At 35.4% G+C, this 18234-nt stretch overlaps 1 protein-coding gene across 1 annotated transcript in view; it reads left to right on the forward strand.

The window, feature by feature from the left end:
- The window catches only part of LOC149561135 (uncharacterized protein At2g24330-like), a 77125-nt gene extending 65473 nt beyond the window's left edge, over positions 1-11652 (forward strand). Inside the window, exons 5-6 of the mRNA XM_089824982.1 lie at positions 9261-9684; positions 10497-11652. Of these exons, the coding sequence (XP_089681108.1) occupies positions 9261-9684; positions 10497-10765 (693 nt within the window). The 3' untranslated portion in view covers positions 10766-11652. The remainder of the gene's footprint in view (positions 1-9260; positions 9685-10496) is intronic.
- Positions 11653-18234: the final 6582 nt, after the last annotated feature.

The raw sequence follows: 18234 nt of genomic DNA on the forward strand, positions 1-18234 counted from the left end.
GTTTGCGTTCCAGACTAGAAATCGCCCATTCAGAGCAAATTCATAAACAAGTTGTCAAATATGCAAAAGATGATCTTAGAATGAAGCTTCTATCTCCTTATAACCCCTCTCAATTGCAAGTCGAACCCTAAGTGTCTCCAAGTGGCATTGGGTAGTGAAAGTGTTATAATTTCTTATTTTAAAGTGGTAATGTTACTAGAAAATGACCTTTTTCCTCATAGATAGAAATCTGTTCACTGAATTGTCCTGAGACCAAAGAGAAAGATTTAGAGAATTTCAAGACCTTTCCAATGAGCTATCACACCATAGGATGCGCATTCAGATGAGGCCAAAAACCCTTTATTACTCCAAAATGGCTAATAACTTAGCCTTATTTAATTACTAAACGCTAACTTAGGAAATATTAAAAATATAACCCAAATAGCCACAAAATGCCCAACTGACATCACAAACCATAAAATCATCTTGTCACCTCTCTGTGACTGAAGTCGAAAATCAAGGATCCACTGGTAGTCTCATCCCAAAAATCTAGGGATGCTCTTAAAATTTAGGAAACAAGCCCTATCCCTTTGAAACTGAACCCAAAGAGTAATCTCATGGAGACCCAACCCTGGGCAAGATCATACCTCCTAAAAAGTAGGAACTGCCTCCTAAAAACAAGGAATGTCTCCCAACTGATCAATAACTGTCAGAACATCAAGTCCCCAACACTGAATAGCCATACTGTGTCTCTATCCAACCCTGTCAGCCTACAAGACCCCATAATAAGCTGACTCACATGTCTCTGCTAGACTGAGCTAAAAGAGGGGACATGACATATTGTTGGGTTGAGTAGCCCTTCATTAGCTTGTGTATTTTAATGTAAACCATAAACTGCCACAAATGCAACACAAGTGTTAACTAATATTGGTTTCTGCTCAATGATCCATTTTTGATTTCGATGTTTCCTTTAGTGACAGCCCTTAAACTTCCTTTCAATTAATATGTGAGGATCTAACATCTATTGATGCTCTAGCAATATTGTCAGATTCTTCTGATATTTTTGAAAGACTTGCCAAATTTCTGTCAGGAGTTTCTCATTTGTCTTCATCTTTAAATCAGACCAACAATTTGAAATTGATAAGTACTGATCACTTACCAGAGCAATTTGAAAATGATGTTTTCACTGTTAACCTGTCAAGATAGCAGGATGCACAATTCTGATAACACTGAAATATCCTGAACCAATCTTCTAAGCCAAATTTTTGCAACTTCCCTGTTTGTAATGTACGGATTTAGTCAAACAGCTTGTATCTGACTGATTATGATAGGTTTGTGTTTGTAATCACTTGGATATTTCATTCAAGGCTATCAAAGCAAATTTCCCTCTGAAGTTCAACTTAACACTCACAAATGTATTGAAACAATATGATAACTAGTTGGCATTCATCCATGGTGACTGAACCCATCAGAAATTTATATAGCAGTATGTTGTTTTACATATCAAACCACATAAATATACCTGTACAATGATTTGACCTTGAGAAAAGCTAGCTTAAATGCTCAATAATAGCTATAGCAGGTATCTCCCAAGCTGAATGAACTTATGACAGAATATATTAACATTCGACGATTGGCTGGAGCTTCCTCTAGTCCCAAGGTGGCTTTTTAGCTTTCTTGGAACTCCCTTAATGGCTGATCCAACATCTAAGAATCCAATCAGACGTCACACCACCTCCAAAAAGTGTTGCCTATGTCCGAAATTCCATGAAAAAGGCATGACTAGCTTATGCACACCAGGATGCCATATGCATGCTCCAAATGCAACACCAATAAACTCATTTAGTTGCCCATAGGAATGATATCACACACTCAGTTTGGTTCCTAGGGTAGCAGCCAGCAACAAATACTCAATTACCTTGAATCAATGCAATCTTTATGACCTGACAATAGCTATTATTCAAATATATGGCATCCTGATTCGCTACCTTTATTTGATACCAAAGTGACAATAAAATCTTCACTTGCAAAATGAAGAAAGATCAATTTATCTTTTGATGGCAAAATTGCAGATATACTGTTTAAATTTCAACTGTTCCGCCCATGTGAAACTGATTTGCTTCCACCTGCAAATCGGTTATGGTAGATGTTTCACTACCAAAACCAATCTTCGCCAATGGGTTTCCGTCTTATGGCACAGTAGGTGAACACAGTTCAGATTCTCACAGAGGGTTTTCTTAGAAATGAACAATCTAATATATCAAATGAGCTTTCACAACCTCCAATTAAAACCCTATTGGGCCTTTCCAGAATTTCATTTAGAATCAGTTTGGTTTCTTTTTGGTTATAAAGTGATTTAATATATGTTATTTTATATTTTCCCTCAATAATATGACCCACTTATAAATATTCCATTAACATAAAAAATTGCCACGTCATTAAAATAACCAAGGTTCAACCTTTTTTAAGTAAATGTAAATAATCCTGAGAAGCTTACGACTAGATAAAATTTAAAATTAAACTATTCCCTAGCAAAGCTCAAATTTAGCCTATGAAAATTAAATAGGCACAAACCGAAACTATTTGTTAGAGACATTATAAATAGACAAAACTTGAAAATAGATGACACTGATTGACATGGGTGATGATGGTAAAAACATAAAAGATGAAAGTGAGGGTGTTTGGCAAGTAGTAAATCTTTTGGGCCTTCTCAACTGGTTGATAATATTCTTGCTTCACCATATTATCCCTTGTAATCCTATAATCCATTGAAGACTAGATGGGAGTGCACCCCAAGGAACATTAATTTCACTCATGATTTTTTTAAACCTCCTAAGTATCGTAGTTCATTTTATCGAACAAGGGTTTCAAGTCTTTCCATGTACAAGTAATTCATTGGCTGCCATTTTTTGTGATCTAGTATTCCTCCATCTTTGGTCCTTTAACCTAAGAATTTAAAGAATAGATTGCTCTTACCTTCATGTGTTCAGAAAGGGGATGGACATTAATCCAAGGATTTGTAATGTCCTCACTATTATGGTTAGCTTGGGACAAGTAATACCTATAAAACAAATGTCAGAATTTTACGATAATAAGTCTAACTATACTATTGCAGCCTCTATCCTAACCCTAACCTTAAAGATGTCTCCAGATTGGGCTTACTAACCCTCTTGAGGATCTCTAGTAAAGGATGATATAATATCAACTTTGGTACCATTCTTGGTTACTTTACCGTCTTCTCTGGAATGCTCCCTCTAAGGTCCTTCTTGGAAGAGGTAACCTATGTCCAGGGCCCTTATCACATATGCATATGTTACCATCAACAAAATATTTTGAACTTAAAGAAAATCATCCCCACTCTTGTCGGTTAGATGGAGACTAACCTTACATACCAACATAAAGGAGGTGATGCCATATTAAGATCTCTCTCTTCCCTCGAAAGGGACTCTCTTGATGTTAAACCTTTAACCATTAACTTATGTCTTATCCATTTAGAATTCCACCTTTATATGTATACATATGTATATGTGTAAATCATCCATAAGCATGATTCATGAATAGAAATGAATTCTTAAATATAATTAAGCCAATATAATTCATAAACATACATTCCTTACCTTCCGATTTGCTTGGTCCATGTGCTCTATCTTTGGTCAGTCATTCAATGAACTCTTCCTTCTAAATTATCTCAACTCTATATTTACTTTGTTCATCGAAAATCTTTTCTTTGCTATTTATAAGGGAAAGATAAATGTCTTCTTTTTCTTTTCCAGGAGACCCAACCTTTTATAATAACAATCATTTGAAATGTCACAACACTTTATAATTACAATCCTTCCGAAAAGTCACAACTTTATAGTTACCACCTTTTGAAAGAGTCACAACCATTCATAAGTATAACCTTAAGGATGTCTCCAGATTGGGCTTACTAACCCTCTTGAGGATCTCCGGTCAAGGATGATATAATATCAACTTTGGTACCATTCTCGGTTACTTTACAGTCTTCTCTGGAATGCTCCCTCTAAGGTCCTTCTTGGAAGAGGTAACCTGTGTCCAGGGCCCTTATCACATATGCATATGTTACCATCAACAAAATATTCTGACCTTAAAGAATATCATCCCCACTCTTGTAGGTCAAATGGAGACTAACCTCACATACTGATATAAAGGAGGTGATGCCATATTAAGATCTCTCTTCCCTCAAAAGGGACTCTCTTGATGTTAAACCTTTAACCATCAAGTTGTGTCTTATCCATTTAGAATTCCTCCTTTATATATATACATATGTATATGTGTAAATCATCCATAAGCATGGTTCATGAATAGAAATGAATTCTTAAATATAATTAAGCAAGTATAATTCATAAACATACATTCCTTACCTTCTGCTTTGCTTGGTCCATGTGCTCTATCTTTGGTTGGTCATTCAATGAACTCTTCCTACTAAATCATCTCAACTCTATATTTACTTCGTTCATCGAAAATCCTTTCTTTGCTATTTATAAGGGAAAGATAAATATGTCTTTTTTTAATTTTCCAAGAGACCCAACCTGTTATAATAACAATCATTTGAAACGTCACAACACTTTATAATTACAATCCTTTTGAAAAGTCACAACTTCATAGTTACCACCTTTTGAAAGAGTCACAACCATTCATAAGTACAACCTTTTCTAAGAGTCACATCTTTTCATCATTGCAACCTTTTGAAAAAAGTCCATTCCTTATTTTCTTCTCATTCCTTTCCTCTTCCATTAATCCTTTTTTAACTCCTATCTTCTCCCCTTCTTTCTTCCCCGTTAAAATAAACTCTCATCTCTTTTATATCTTATTTTGAAGGAGTCACGTCTCTTTATTACATATCTCGTCACTTTTCATTAGATTTAATTAATTTATGTTATTGTATTATTTACTTATTTACTCTTGTGTTTATTATCATTTATTATTAAATCCTATTTAGAAAGGTAACATACTTTCTACAATATTCTCTCTTGTATTTAAATTTATTTATTCATTGCAATTTTAATATTATCTAATTATTTGAAATATTATACTACATATTATTTAGTTGATAATAGATTATATATATTTAATTATTATTTCTTATTTTTTTATATTTTAATAATTTTAGTATGACTTTATTATTATTTTTTAATAATATTTTATAATCTAATTATTCGTTAAAATTCTATCTTAAAATAGGGTTATGAAAGTTAGCCTTTCTTCAAAGTGCTTGTCCTCAAGCAAATAGATCTCTTCTATTGACTTTAAAGATACACGTCTTTAGTCCAAATTCTTAGGTTGTTGTCATGGATATGATTGAATCTCTTCCAATATCCATTGGCTTTCCACATTAGCCTTTCATATGAATTATTTTCTATATTGTCTTTTACCCTATAGGATGAGAGGATCATGCTCTAATACAACTGTAAAACAAACTCCTATCAATTAGATAGGAGTGTATAATCTATGACACAAAAAGGAGCTCAAAGAATTTAAGAATTTAACCAAATTGATATTCCATATTGTCGAGTTTTTTAGAGAATAAGAGTAGTAAAAGTTCTTTCTAGGTTATCACAATTTAAGAATATATTCCGAACTAGATAACTATTCTTTGAATCTACTTCCTTGTACAACCTCAATTCTAGCTTGGTGTTCAATGTAATGTTTGACAAGCTCACAATTCTCTATCCTTGTTCCTTTCGGTTCTGTGGGGAGGCATAGCTTGTTCTAGGCAACCAAAGGAAACTTTCTTTTGTTATTCATTCGTTGTTGTAGAAAGCATCCTAGGGTCTTCCTGAATCCCTTCTATCATGTTGGGTGGACTTGAATAAAGAAAAGCCAATAGGTAGGGCCCAATTAAATAGGATTTGATCGTGGGCAAGGATTGAATAGGGGATTATCCAACCATAATGGTACTTAATGAAACAACAATATGATCCTTATTGATTTGCAGTTACAATTGAATATTACAACTTGCAGCAAGGGCTTAGAATATGAGGTCTTGGCCTTTAAACATATATGGACGAAACTATGGGTGAGTAACAAAATAGTCACATGATCCTATGATATATTTTGTAGTTTAGAATTGAATTGTCCGAGTGACTTCAAATACTCATGAGTGGTGTTTATATCGTGAGTCTTAGACTTGGAATGATCTCTATAGGCTGCAAGGAGGTGCAAAGGTCAGTACCGAGTATAATGTGTCATTGGCCAAATGTGTAGAGGAACCTTCTAGAATGGAGGGAGAATGGAGGGAGTGATGATGGTTCATTGTAATCTCTATAGGCTGCAAGGAGGTGCAAAGGTCAGTACCAAGTGTAATGTGTCATTGGCCAAATGTGTAGAGGAACCTCTAGAATGGAGGGAGTGATGATGGTTCATTGTATCTCATCTAGTCCATTTAATAAGCAGTCCAAGGAACAAAGTCTAGGAAAATGTTCCTTTATTGCTGCATGCTCCAGTTTGAAATAGTAAAATTGATTCTAACCTTGTTATGCTTGCTGGTGCCGATGTGGTGATCAAAATCTCGAAAAAAATAGATGAGACGTGTTTGGTGCTTAGTGGAACATGTTTTCCCAACCACAATGTGAAATGCGTAATTACAATAGGAATTGCAGTGCCTAGATGATGATGGCTATAATGTTGAAAATCTGCAAACAAAAGAAAATGATTTTGTTTGAGGGGGATGCAAGATTGCTCTTATACTTAAGAGTTAAGACCTGCTACTCTTGAATAGACTTGTTGAGGTTTAGGCAAGCAATGAAAGATAACCATTTGCCTTTCTAGCTGCCCAATTGCCTCCTTGTTCTTTCTGCTAAGTGAGCCTATGGCTACTCCTAGCCTATCATTTGAAGAGTGGAATTGCAAGGTAGGTGTCCAAGAGATGGGGCTATCTCAGAGTCTTAGATGCTAGGTGGTGCAAGAGCACACCTAGGCTAACATCTCCATGTATAGTTATTTTGGCTTGTACTTGACTCTAGCCAAGTCAAGAAGAGTAGATTAGTTTGTTTTAAGACCTTAGAAGGTTATTTGCTATGTGGGCTAAGTGAGTTAGTCACTAGGACTAAGGTCACACAAATAGCCAATGTTAGTTGCTGATAAATTTTCTTAGTGTTAGGAACTAAAGTTGAGGTTAGAGTTTTAAATGTGTTTTAAACACAAAATGATAGTGCAAAGATGCCATAGGGTCATTAATGGTCTTGATCCTCGAAATGTTGGAGGTTATTAATCCTAAGAAATAGGATGATGGCAATAAAGAAAGATGCCAAATGTTGTCAAGAAGTTGTCATGACATCATTTTCAATTACTGCAAATGTTGAATGCAACTCAGTTACTTTGGATTACCTCATGGATAGGGAGTGGGAGTTCGGCAAACAGGCCCTAGAATCATGGACATGGCATCTAATATTAGTCAAGACTCGAATCTCGAGGAGTATGGAAGCATTGTAATAGTTTTGAGTAGATAATAGAGCTCTGCAACAGTGTTACAAAAAAGATCTCTTGTTTTAGTAGTGACAGTGCCTTGAAATGGATTGAAAGTCTCGATCTGGTGGTTGATTAGTGTTCTTTGATTAGTTTTGAGAGTTTTTCATTTGATAGGCAAGTTGATTGGAGTAGTTATTGAGTGTTGAATAAATTGTTTTTTTTCTAGAGATCTTATTGGTTCTGTGCTGACCAGTCTGTACATTTATGGCTCCCCCATGAAATCTAGCCATGGGAAACACCTAAGGGTAGATGAAAATGTTAGGGGAGTCATTAGTGTATATATGTTTAGGATTAGGAGTCATGAAAGTTTGGGTAGCTATTTTTACTACTAAGCCCTAGGCGAGCAGACAGAACCCGGTTAGAGGTTTAGGATAGAAGAAAGAGGAGATTTCTTGCAGGGTAAAGAGGTGATGTACGACAAAAGTACAATTACAGGTGGGATTTCATCATATCCTAATATGCTGTGAGGATTGAGCCTAATACAATCCATTAGAACAAGATTTGAACAAGATTTCTTCAAGATTACAGTCAGTCCTAAAAACTAGGCCTATTAGCCCTATTTGCCCTAGTTCAGGAAGCCAGTGTACGGAGGTTGTCAGACCCTAAAACCTACAGAATCTCTTAGGAAATCCAAAAGGGTACTCGAGTTTGGAATTAGTTTTCCAAGTTGTTTGGGAAGTTTGGCCAAGAAAGTGGGAAAAGTCACTGTCAAGGGCTAATTGGAATTAGGCCTAATAATGCTTCCTAGAGACTAAGTCTTAAAATTGATAGGAAGACTTGAAGATCCTTCCAAATGGATCCAAGTGGAAGCAAATGGAATGTTTTCATGATGATAGATACCATTGCAATGAAAAGTGGAGTTTGTGAGAAAGTAGCACTTAGAGCTTTCTAAGTGAAGGTGAAGGATTGTACTATCTAAGGTTGTTAGTCTTTCAAGGTTAAGCACAAAAATTAAGAACTCTTTGAGAAGAGTTAGAATTGGACTCAGTTAATCATCTAAGCCAATTAGGACCTAGAGGAGACTAGGTCTCTTAGTAGCGGTGCAAGCAAGCCTTGGAACACTCGCACCACTAGGTTGAAATTTTGTTCCCAAATCCCCAAATTCATGAAAATTAACCTGAATATTTTCTTGTATAGATTCAGGATCCTTTCAATGCTATTGCATTCCAGAGACTAGGTTTGGTCACCATCACCTTGTCATCCATGAATTTAAATTACAATTGACCAACGGCTTTATCATTAGATGAGATGTTCAAAGTGAAACCCCTGAGATTTCTTCTCCATCTCTCATCCAGTAATGTTTTCCCAAAAGTCTCTGCTAGAATGCGATAGAGATGATGAAAGTAGATCCCATTGCCTCAACTGTTTTGAGTTTTTAAACTGATAAATATGATTTAGAATAAATATACCAAAAATAAATTTACCAATCTCACTCTTTTTAAGGCTTAGAGAAACCAAATTTCTGAATCATCGTAACCAAAGTTTCTCAACTCACCTTGTTCAATACCTTAGAAATATCCACAGAGCCATGCTTGCTGAGAAGGTGCTGTTCTTCAATACTTCAAAATGATAATAATTACCAATATTCTTGTGCTTTAGTTTGACATAGATGCATGTAGGTTCATTTCTTGTGCTTTAATATCTATATAAGATATATTATGAAGCAGCCTTGCAGATCTGTGTTTAGAAATGTGATGTTAGGAATCAATCTATCTAGACTATTTAAGATAGCCTGCTGATTGGAATTCAAAACAATGTTCCATGCTTTCTTATTTCTTTGTTTTCTTCAACAGAGATATGATCTTGATCCCACAGCGAAAGCAGCGGCTGCTAGTGCTTTGGTATCTAAATTGGGGGCAGAAGCAGGGCTGAATTTCTCCATACAAGATACAAGCCTTGTTCAAAATGAAGGTAAAAGCCGTGATGTGGAAGTTGTACAACCCGCTGGACTGCGAAACAGGAAACAGCTACATGGGAGGAGTCCAAGTGTTGGAAGCATTACAACAGAGCAATTAGCTGAAGCTGAACATCCAGGTCCTCATACAATGCCAGTGAATCCATTGGATGGTGGAAGGCATCAGGGATTTGTAGTTGACAACCATCCAAGGGCAAGGGCTAGTGATGGGGGATGGATTGCTCGTCTTGCAGCCATGCTTGTTGGTGAAGATCCATCACAATGCTATGCCTTAATTTGTGCCAACTGTCACATGCATAATGGTAAGTGATATGGATATCTTTTCTTTCTTATATGGTTAGTTTTATGGTTTGCCTTGTGATTTATATTTACACTTGAAAGTGATCCTGTTCAGTTACAGTTTCTCAAGCATATCGAGCATATTGTAAGCCATTTGTTAATCTGTGAGTTCAATTCTTGTCAGTCATATAAAAAACAAAAACATATTCTTGCCAGTCATATACAACTACAAGCCACTAATATGCACTTGGGCAAATGGGTCTATCCATTCTTTCTTTGCACAAAGTGCTGCTGCACCTGGTTAATTAGAATTTATTTCGTTTTCAAACTTATTACTCTGCGTCTGTTGATTTTTTTTTCAATTTATTGCCACCATTCATATTGTCTGTTTTCCTGTTTTGATATGATAAACATGGGGAGATGCATAGGAGGAGGAATGGCGCTTTTGTATACATCTAGTGTTTTGTAGATTAACTATAATAGCATGAAGTGAAGTTCAATTTCCCAGTATTCTCATCTCAGCTGTTCTCTGTATCTCATATATGAGTGGATTATTTCATGAAATGATCAGATTCTCAGTTCTCATTTTGCGATTATGATCTGCAGATTCTGCACTAGTCTGATAAAAAATTCTGTATTAGTCAGATTTATCCAATTTTGTAAAAGTTTTAGAATGAGTTTGATGATGGTATCAAACATCCTTATGATTCTTCTTCAATTAATGATGGTACATGCTTGATTAGCTGATATTTTCCACAAGATACATGCAGCAGGAGGTTACACGTTTAGCTTCATGTTGTGACCAGTTTTAATATCTTTAACTCTTTGCTTGCAGGTTTGGCAAGGAAAGAAGATTTTCCGTACATTACATATTATTGCCCACACTGTAATGCACTGAATGGTTCACAGCAAGCAGACACTGTTAACATGACAGCTGGGTCAGGGACATCCAACTTGGTAACTGATGGAAATGATAGTTTGTCCGGACACAGGAAGGCTGTTAGCAGCATTGCAGAAAAGGTAGCTGATGATGAAGATATTAGCAAGTTGGCAAATGTTCCTGTTTCTGAGACTGCCAAACAAACTGAAGCAAAATCTGAGTAACCTGCTTGTTGAGGATTGCTTTTGTGCGATTCAGGTGTGCCTGAGCCTAAAGATTTTTGTTTGCTTATAGGGAAAATTGTCAAGTTTTGTGATTAAGTTCTCTATCGAGAAGGTTCAAGTGGATTGAATAGAATCTTTTGGTAGACTTCTGTCTCACCTATTAAATAGGAAAAGTAGCCTTGATTTTAATGATCAGTTCCAATTGTTTTCATGAGGACCAATAGAAATGGCTGATTTGAAGAGTTGAGAACTTCAAGCCAAGATTCAATCCAACTTTTTGGATGTATGATTTCTGATTTGTTTGATTTAGGATGCAAGAATATTTAAGAGTAGTTTTCCGCTGCATATTGTGGTCAGGTTATGTACAACAGTTGGTCTTGCCAGTTATGATTCATCTATACAGGATCAAAATAACTGATCTTTTCCATTTTAGTTATTTGGGAATGTATGGGGGTTGTTGATCCAGCATTTATAATAGGCAAATAATAAGGTTGCCTTATCAGAAGTGCTATTCATTGTTCTTTACCAGCTGGCTATAGGAAGCTCAGTATAATCTTCAAATGTCTGTTGTAATTAAAATCATCTGGGATATTATGAAAGGTTTGTAAAGCCCTACTCAGAAATTCTCTGCCATCCAGATCTTGTTTTGGAACACAACATATGAGGGTGAACTACCCTAATTCCTCTGTAACTGTATAAACTTTAAAGAGAGCAAATTTCAAGCAGCAGCAAGAAGACATTAATTTGAAGGCACGTCCAATTGCTTGGTAGAGGGGAAGGTCACTAAAAGTGTGTTGAAGTACGTTCTATGTTTGGAGCTGAAGTCACTGCATACACTATCATTGTCATGTCGCATTGCCATTCTGGAAATGATTTTTTTCCTGCAATTCTTTGTTATTTAAAAGTGTTTTGTTTATGTACATAAAATGAGAAAGCTATGAAGACATCATAAGTACAGGCTATGTAAAAATGGCTTTTGAACACACAATAGTTATCATACAAATTCAAAAACATAGTTTATCCGTGCACAAGTCATCTAAAGCTTCCGTGTCTGAGTACAAAACATTACAGCAGCCAACGTGTATATATTCAATTTTGTTATTTAAGATGAAACCTAAGAAAAAGTCTATGATGGCAGATCTCCAGGCAATTCATTTTTGACATTATGGATTCTCCTGCATTCACAGTATGTTAAAATTCAGGTTGGCTTGGGAGATAAGCTCAATCAAGGTTGGTAATTTGCTGCCTGTTTATTTTTTGAATATGTTGTGATCTTTTAGTTGATATTGTGCAAGCTAGTCCCACCTTGAATTGATCTGTGGATCTTCCATCTCTGTCATTGAATTGTTCTTCTAAACTGAGTGGAAACATGCCCCACCAGTATCATTCAATGACCAAACTTTTGATCTATGGAAATTTAATATATCTTAGAATATCCCAAACCCATTTTTGTGGCTCAGATAACCGTTATGATGTAACAATCTCATTCCCAGTATATTTTTGGAGATTCACATCTACCTTTCAGTTGTCGTTTCTGTTGGAAAAATATGATTAAAAATAAACAATGGTCATCTCTTTTCTAATATGACTGTTTAGTACTTTCCCTCTAGAGCGGATGCATTCAGCCTCGCACATAACTAGCTCAATTTTTTAATGAACTCAATCTAAAGCATGGTAATTACAATAGATTTGGGAGACATGTTTTCTCATAGAGTTCCATTACTTGTTTTCTCATAGGAGTTCCATTACTTAAGAAGACTTATGTAGGTTGCTAATATTACTTCTAGAGATCTATTTATCAATGCAAAGGATGTTTTTCTTTTGGATGATTTCTTTAGTATCTCTATTGAAAAGTCCCTTTGGTATGATACTTTGTTCCAATTCCCTCGCTTTTGTCATCTTTTATGATATTTGTAGTGTGGATAATGTGATTTCTTGTTTCAAATTTTCATAGTTATTCTTACATGCTTTCATATTTAATATTTTAATATATTTTGGTCTCTTTTTCTTCCCAAGATGGAGTGATCTTGACTAGGGATTGATGCAACAAGAAATCTCAATCGACTCTGAAACAAACTACAACAATTATTTGAATTCTATAACAAAAAATTGTGAAACTTGTATCAATTGAATTCACATACATACACATGAGGTGAAAAATGAATAGTTATTCCGAATTTGAATTGAAGAGTTGGAATAAAATTCAAATTGACAAATAATTAATATATATATTTGGATTTTTTTGAGACTTTAGTGCATTAGCTGTGTTTGACAACTCTCAACAACTCCACACAACACTGTGATTGCTTTGAATTACACTCATGGCCTTTGATGACTCATTATAGCTCCAAACAATCTAGCTTTGAAAATCCTCCAAATTGCCTCTAGATCGCTCTCCTGATGACTCTCGAGAACTCCTAAAACCTCTTGATTACTCTTGTTGTGTCCTAATTGCTTCTATTGTTGAATCAAATTAAAACCAAAATTGAACACACGCTTGAATGCTCTTACATCGAACACCCTAGGTAGAGAAACGATTCATGAGAATAAATTCATGATCATTTGGGCCAATTTAGAATTGGAGTTCCATTCTCAGCGAGCTCATTTTCTTTTAGCCATGATGCCTCTTTACCTGGTTCATTCTTCCATCAAACCAAATATGCAATGAATTTCCTCCCTCATGTTTTCTTTGCAACTCTAGAATCAACAATTACATCTACATTCTCAATTTTTTTAGGCAACTAATCAAATCCATATTGGTTTGTGATGTGTTTTTGTTGGTGGTTGTATTTTTTTATTAATGAAGCAGTCAAAACAAGGGGGTTGCCCCTTACACAAACAAGGCCTAAAGGTAGACAAACATACCATCATCAACACATCAGTAACAAAATAGGTGTTGCTTAGAAAGACAAAAAAACACATCACTAAGGCTAGAAATCAAAGGAAAGGCTAGACTCATGCCACATGAGAAGGCAAGCGAGAGTTTGAAGATTAGTTCTTACACTGTCAGATAAGATAAGCTTATTTTTATTAATGTCCAACAAAAGACCACAATATGGGTCTATGGCACTGGAAGGTTACAACCAAAAAGATAGCAAACAAATGGAGCACCAAACAGTGTCCACAAAAGAACAAGAACAATAAATGAAGAAGAAAGCAGGAGACATCATAGAAAGGATTAGGTATCCGTCCTCAAAGGGAAAAAATCCAACAACTATTGATATGGCTGAAGGCTACCAGAGGCCCTGTGATGTCGCCGAGTGCTGAGTGGTGTCAGACAGCTACTCAGGGAATGCTATCCTTGGGCTCACCAACAATGGAGACCCTGCTCTGGACACTTGTCAACATAGAGGATAGAGAGTAGTAGTAGGATTAGTAAGGATCACAAGGACAACAAGAGTAGTAGTAGGATTAGTAAGGACCACAAGGCCAACAGGGGTCACACCTAAAGTAGTAGGGGCAACATCCAAGGTTTTAGTAGATGGAGTCAAACAAGCAGTAGAGATTTGATCCTAATAAGCACCATGAGAAACATTCATATTTGCAGTAGGAGTTTCATCTTCATCAGTAAATTGTGAGTCTTTAGAGGAAGATTCACAAGGATCAACACTTGCAACTCTCCACTAAGTAGCAACTACATTTCTATGTAGAAGGGTGCAACCAATAGCAATGTATCTTGTAGAGAAGCATAACTAACAATGGAAGGGAAACCCCTAAAAATTCAATGTTTGAGCCCATGGCCTCTCACCAATGATAAGGACTACGTGTCCTAGAAGTGAAGTGGAGATATCTATATCAACCAGAATATGGGCAAAAACAAAATGATTTAATATTGCATAACTAAATTTGCATACAAGAAAAAACTAAGAGTTTTCAAAATGTTGTAGCTTTAGTCAAATGGATTTGATCAAGAGATAAATTGTCCAATCAATCACCTTGATTACTAGTTAATCATTGTCATCCTTGACTAATAATTATTAGACATACGTGCACGCACACACGTTCACATACACGTGCACACATTCACACACGTTCAAACACACACATGTGCACATACACACACGCACACGCGCACACACACACACATCGTGCGCACACACACGTACACGCGCGCATGCACACATGCGCACACAAACACAAACACATCACGGATATAGAGACATGCACACACACACACACACACACACACACACACACACACACACACACACATGCAAGCGCACACGCACACACACACACACATTGCGTGTCTTCAAAGGAAGAATCACAAGGATCAACACTCGCAACACTCCACTAAGTAGCAACTACTTTTCTATGTAGAAGGGTGCAACCAATAGCAATTTGTCTTGTAGAGAAACATAACTAACACTGGAAAGGAAACACCTAAAAATTCAATGTTCAAGCCCATGGCCTCTCACCAACTATAAGCAGTACCTGCCCTGGAAGTGAGGTGGAGATATCTATATCAACTAGAATATGGGCAAAAACAAAATAATTTAATGTTGCATAACTAAATCCACATACAAGAAACAACTGAGAGAGTTTTCGATGGGCTTGTGGTAATGTTGTAGCTTTAGTTGGATGGATTTGATCAAGAGATAAACTATGTCCAATCAATCACCTTGATTACTAGTTAATCATTATTATCCTTGACTAATAATTATTAGATGTGTGTGGGCACACATTCACACACACACATATGCACACAAGTTCACATACACACAACGCACGTGCACATACACATAGAATTGAGCACAACATATTAATAGTCTATCAATATTATATAATAATAATTAATCAAGAGAGTTACTATCAATATGATTGAATCAACACACACACACACACGCACACATTTTATTATCAATATGATCAAATCAATAAACCTGTGTGAAACAATTGATATTTATATCAATGAAAATATCAAATTTAACAAGGATGCATAACCTCTAGGTTTTTGCCCATGTATAATTTAGGTTGTACTCAAAGTGCTAAATATTGTTCAAGCAAATGTTAAATGTCAAATTAAACAAGCAAGTTGTCAACATACTATTAATTATGAGCCTATTGGTCCATAGATAATACTACAATGTAGAATTCCTAGGAGAAATGAAAAGAATGGTTTGAAAATAGTTTTTGTTCTTAATTCGTTAGTAATCTTCATACAATGAAATTATCACATCATATTTTAAAACAAATCACAACTCTAAAGGAAGAGACAAATATTCACTTGCTAGAACGTTGTAGCACCACATTTTAGAATAAAGAACAAAATAACTCTGATTAATAATTATAAAGTAGACAATCCAACAGTAGCAGTTGAAGCTCCAAATTATGCAATATTTATTATTATCTGCTAAGAAACAAGAATTAAATGATAATCATATATCCTGTAAGCATAGTGCCAACAAAGACTCATGTTGATGTAATCTTCTCATATTGATTCAAAGAAATAGACGCAAATCTAATTACGTGCATTTTGTCTCCAATTTTTAGTTAAAAATTCGGCCCCTGGATTCTATACATACATACATACATACATACATACATACATACATATATATAGATCTATAAATGACCAAAGCCTTTTTATTACATAGATGAAAGTAAAATAACAATACAATGTTTCTCTGTTCAAACGAGCACTGGTAGGAAGGAATGGGGAAGAAAACCTCCAGTCTTGCCCAGGACTATCATCCTATACAATTACAAATTAAAAGGGGCATACCCTAGTTTATTTTCACCCTAATTAATACATATACATGACTTTAGCTTATCATTACAAATGTTTTGAGTCTGTTCATAAGTGCATTCCTTTGTTTCTTGATGCTCTTTTATTAAAAATACCCTGATGTGATAGTTTTTGCCTTACTTTACCCGCTATTATTATACTGAAAATAAAACGTTGGTAACATTAGGAAAATCAATATTTTCATTGCTTTATCCCATTGTTTCTAAATAAATAATCCAGTTATTAAATATTATGTTTACTTCTTTTGATCATAGATTCATTGGTCTAGTAATTTTTAGTTTAAGATTGCTTATAATCCAAATGCTGACAAAACCTATCTAAGTTTGAGTTCATAGATAAGGGTAAAGGTAAGAAGTCTTGAGAGCAAAAGGGGGTACAAAGAGAAAAATGCTAAGAAGATCAAACAAATAATAGTAGAAAGGATCCAGGGTCAAAAACAAGGAGAGGGAGGCACAAAAAGGGGAAGAAAAAAAATACCGTAAAAGATTAACAGGGGGGTACACACCCAGGGCGCTAGATGATAAAAACTTCAATTGCCGAAGATGAAGTTGCAAGGATAAAGAGATCAGATGACCGATTAAGAGATCTTAAGGTTGCCTTGAGAGATCCCATCCTTGAATATTGCTATTCTTTTAATCCTTATATCAATGTTAGATGAGAATTGACTATTGCTAAAGAATGATTATCAATTCCAGGCTAGGACAGGTCTCTGCCTCACTTACTAACCAATTGATATAAATGCACCAAACAACACTAGAAAGGGGGTAAGATAATTCGAATACCACTTAATGTTAGAAGGAAATTCCAATTTTAATTTTAATTTTTAGTTAACATTTTGTTTCAACATAACGAAAGGGAAAACAAAGAGAAACACTGATAGAAAAAAACAAACAAACCATTAGCCCACAACAGGACACAAGGCAAGTATTAATTTTCAGTATACTATTATATATCGTCAGGTATTTACAAATTGTGTGAAAACAATAGAAAGAAGTTTAAAGACACAACTATATCCCGAATATAGAACCCTAAAAGATAGAGGCAAGCGAAATAGGTTAAGTCTTTGGTCATCTGAAAACCCAAAGAACTATACAATTTGACATTTCTTTATACAAAAACCAGAGATTCCCATGACGATACAAAGGGGAACAATCGCTAAATTCAAAATCGATAGGAGGTATTTAAATCTTTAAAATACTAGGTCCCAATGAATTCATATCAAGAAGTGCCCTAGGTCCTAGATTAGCTCGATAACCTATAAAGCCGCTATTTATATCAAACCTACAACTATTCAACAATTAACCTAATCCTCCTCTTTCTTCACACATACCATTATGATTTCCAATGCTTTCGTAATATTTGTTGCCAAACACCTTGGAAGAAACACATAAGCCATCTTTTCTTTGCTGGACTTGTATAAATTTGGGAGAATGAATTCAACATCATCAAGATTATCCAAGTCTACCCTTGGTTCAATGTATGCAGAGTACATATTTAGGTAGTTCTGAAGCCATTCCTTGTTCTTCTCTTCAACGATCCCTCTCTAGCGTAGTAGGAAGTTTATATTGGCTTCCATCTTCAGCCATTCATGGTAAAATAGAACATTGTCCCTTATAGATAGAATTTGACGATTGTGGACATTTACTAGCCCTAAACTACCCAACGTGTGGCTCATGTAGAACTCTGGAAGGGGAATCCTCAACTGGTGGTTGATACAAAG

Source organism: Cupressus sempervirens, chromosome 4 (genome assembly GCF_028749045.1).
Source record: "Cupressus sempervirens isolate cs-2001-9-10 chromosome 4, ASM2874904v1, whole genome shotgun sequence".
Lineage (NCBI taxonomy): Eukaryota > Viridiplantae > Streptophyta > Pinopsida > Cupressales > Cupressaceae > Cupressus > Cupressus sempervirens.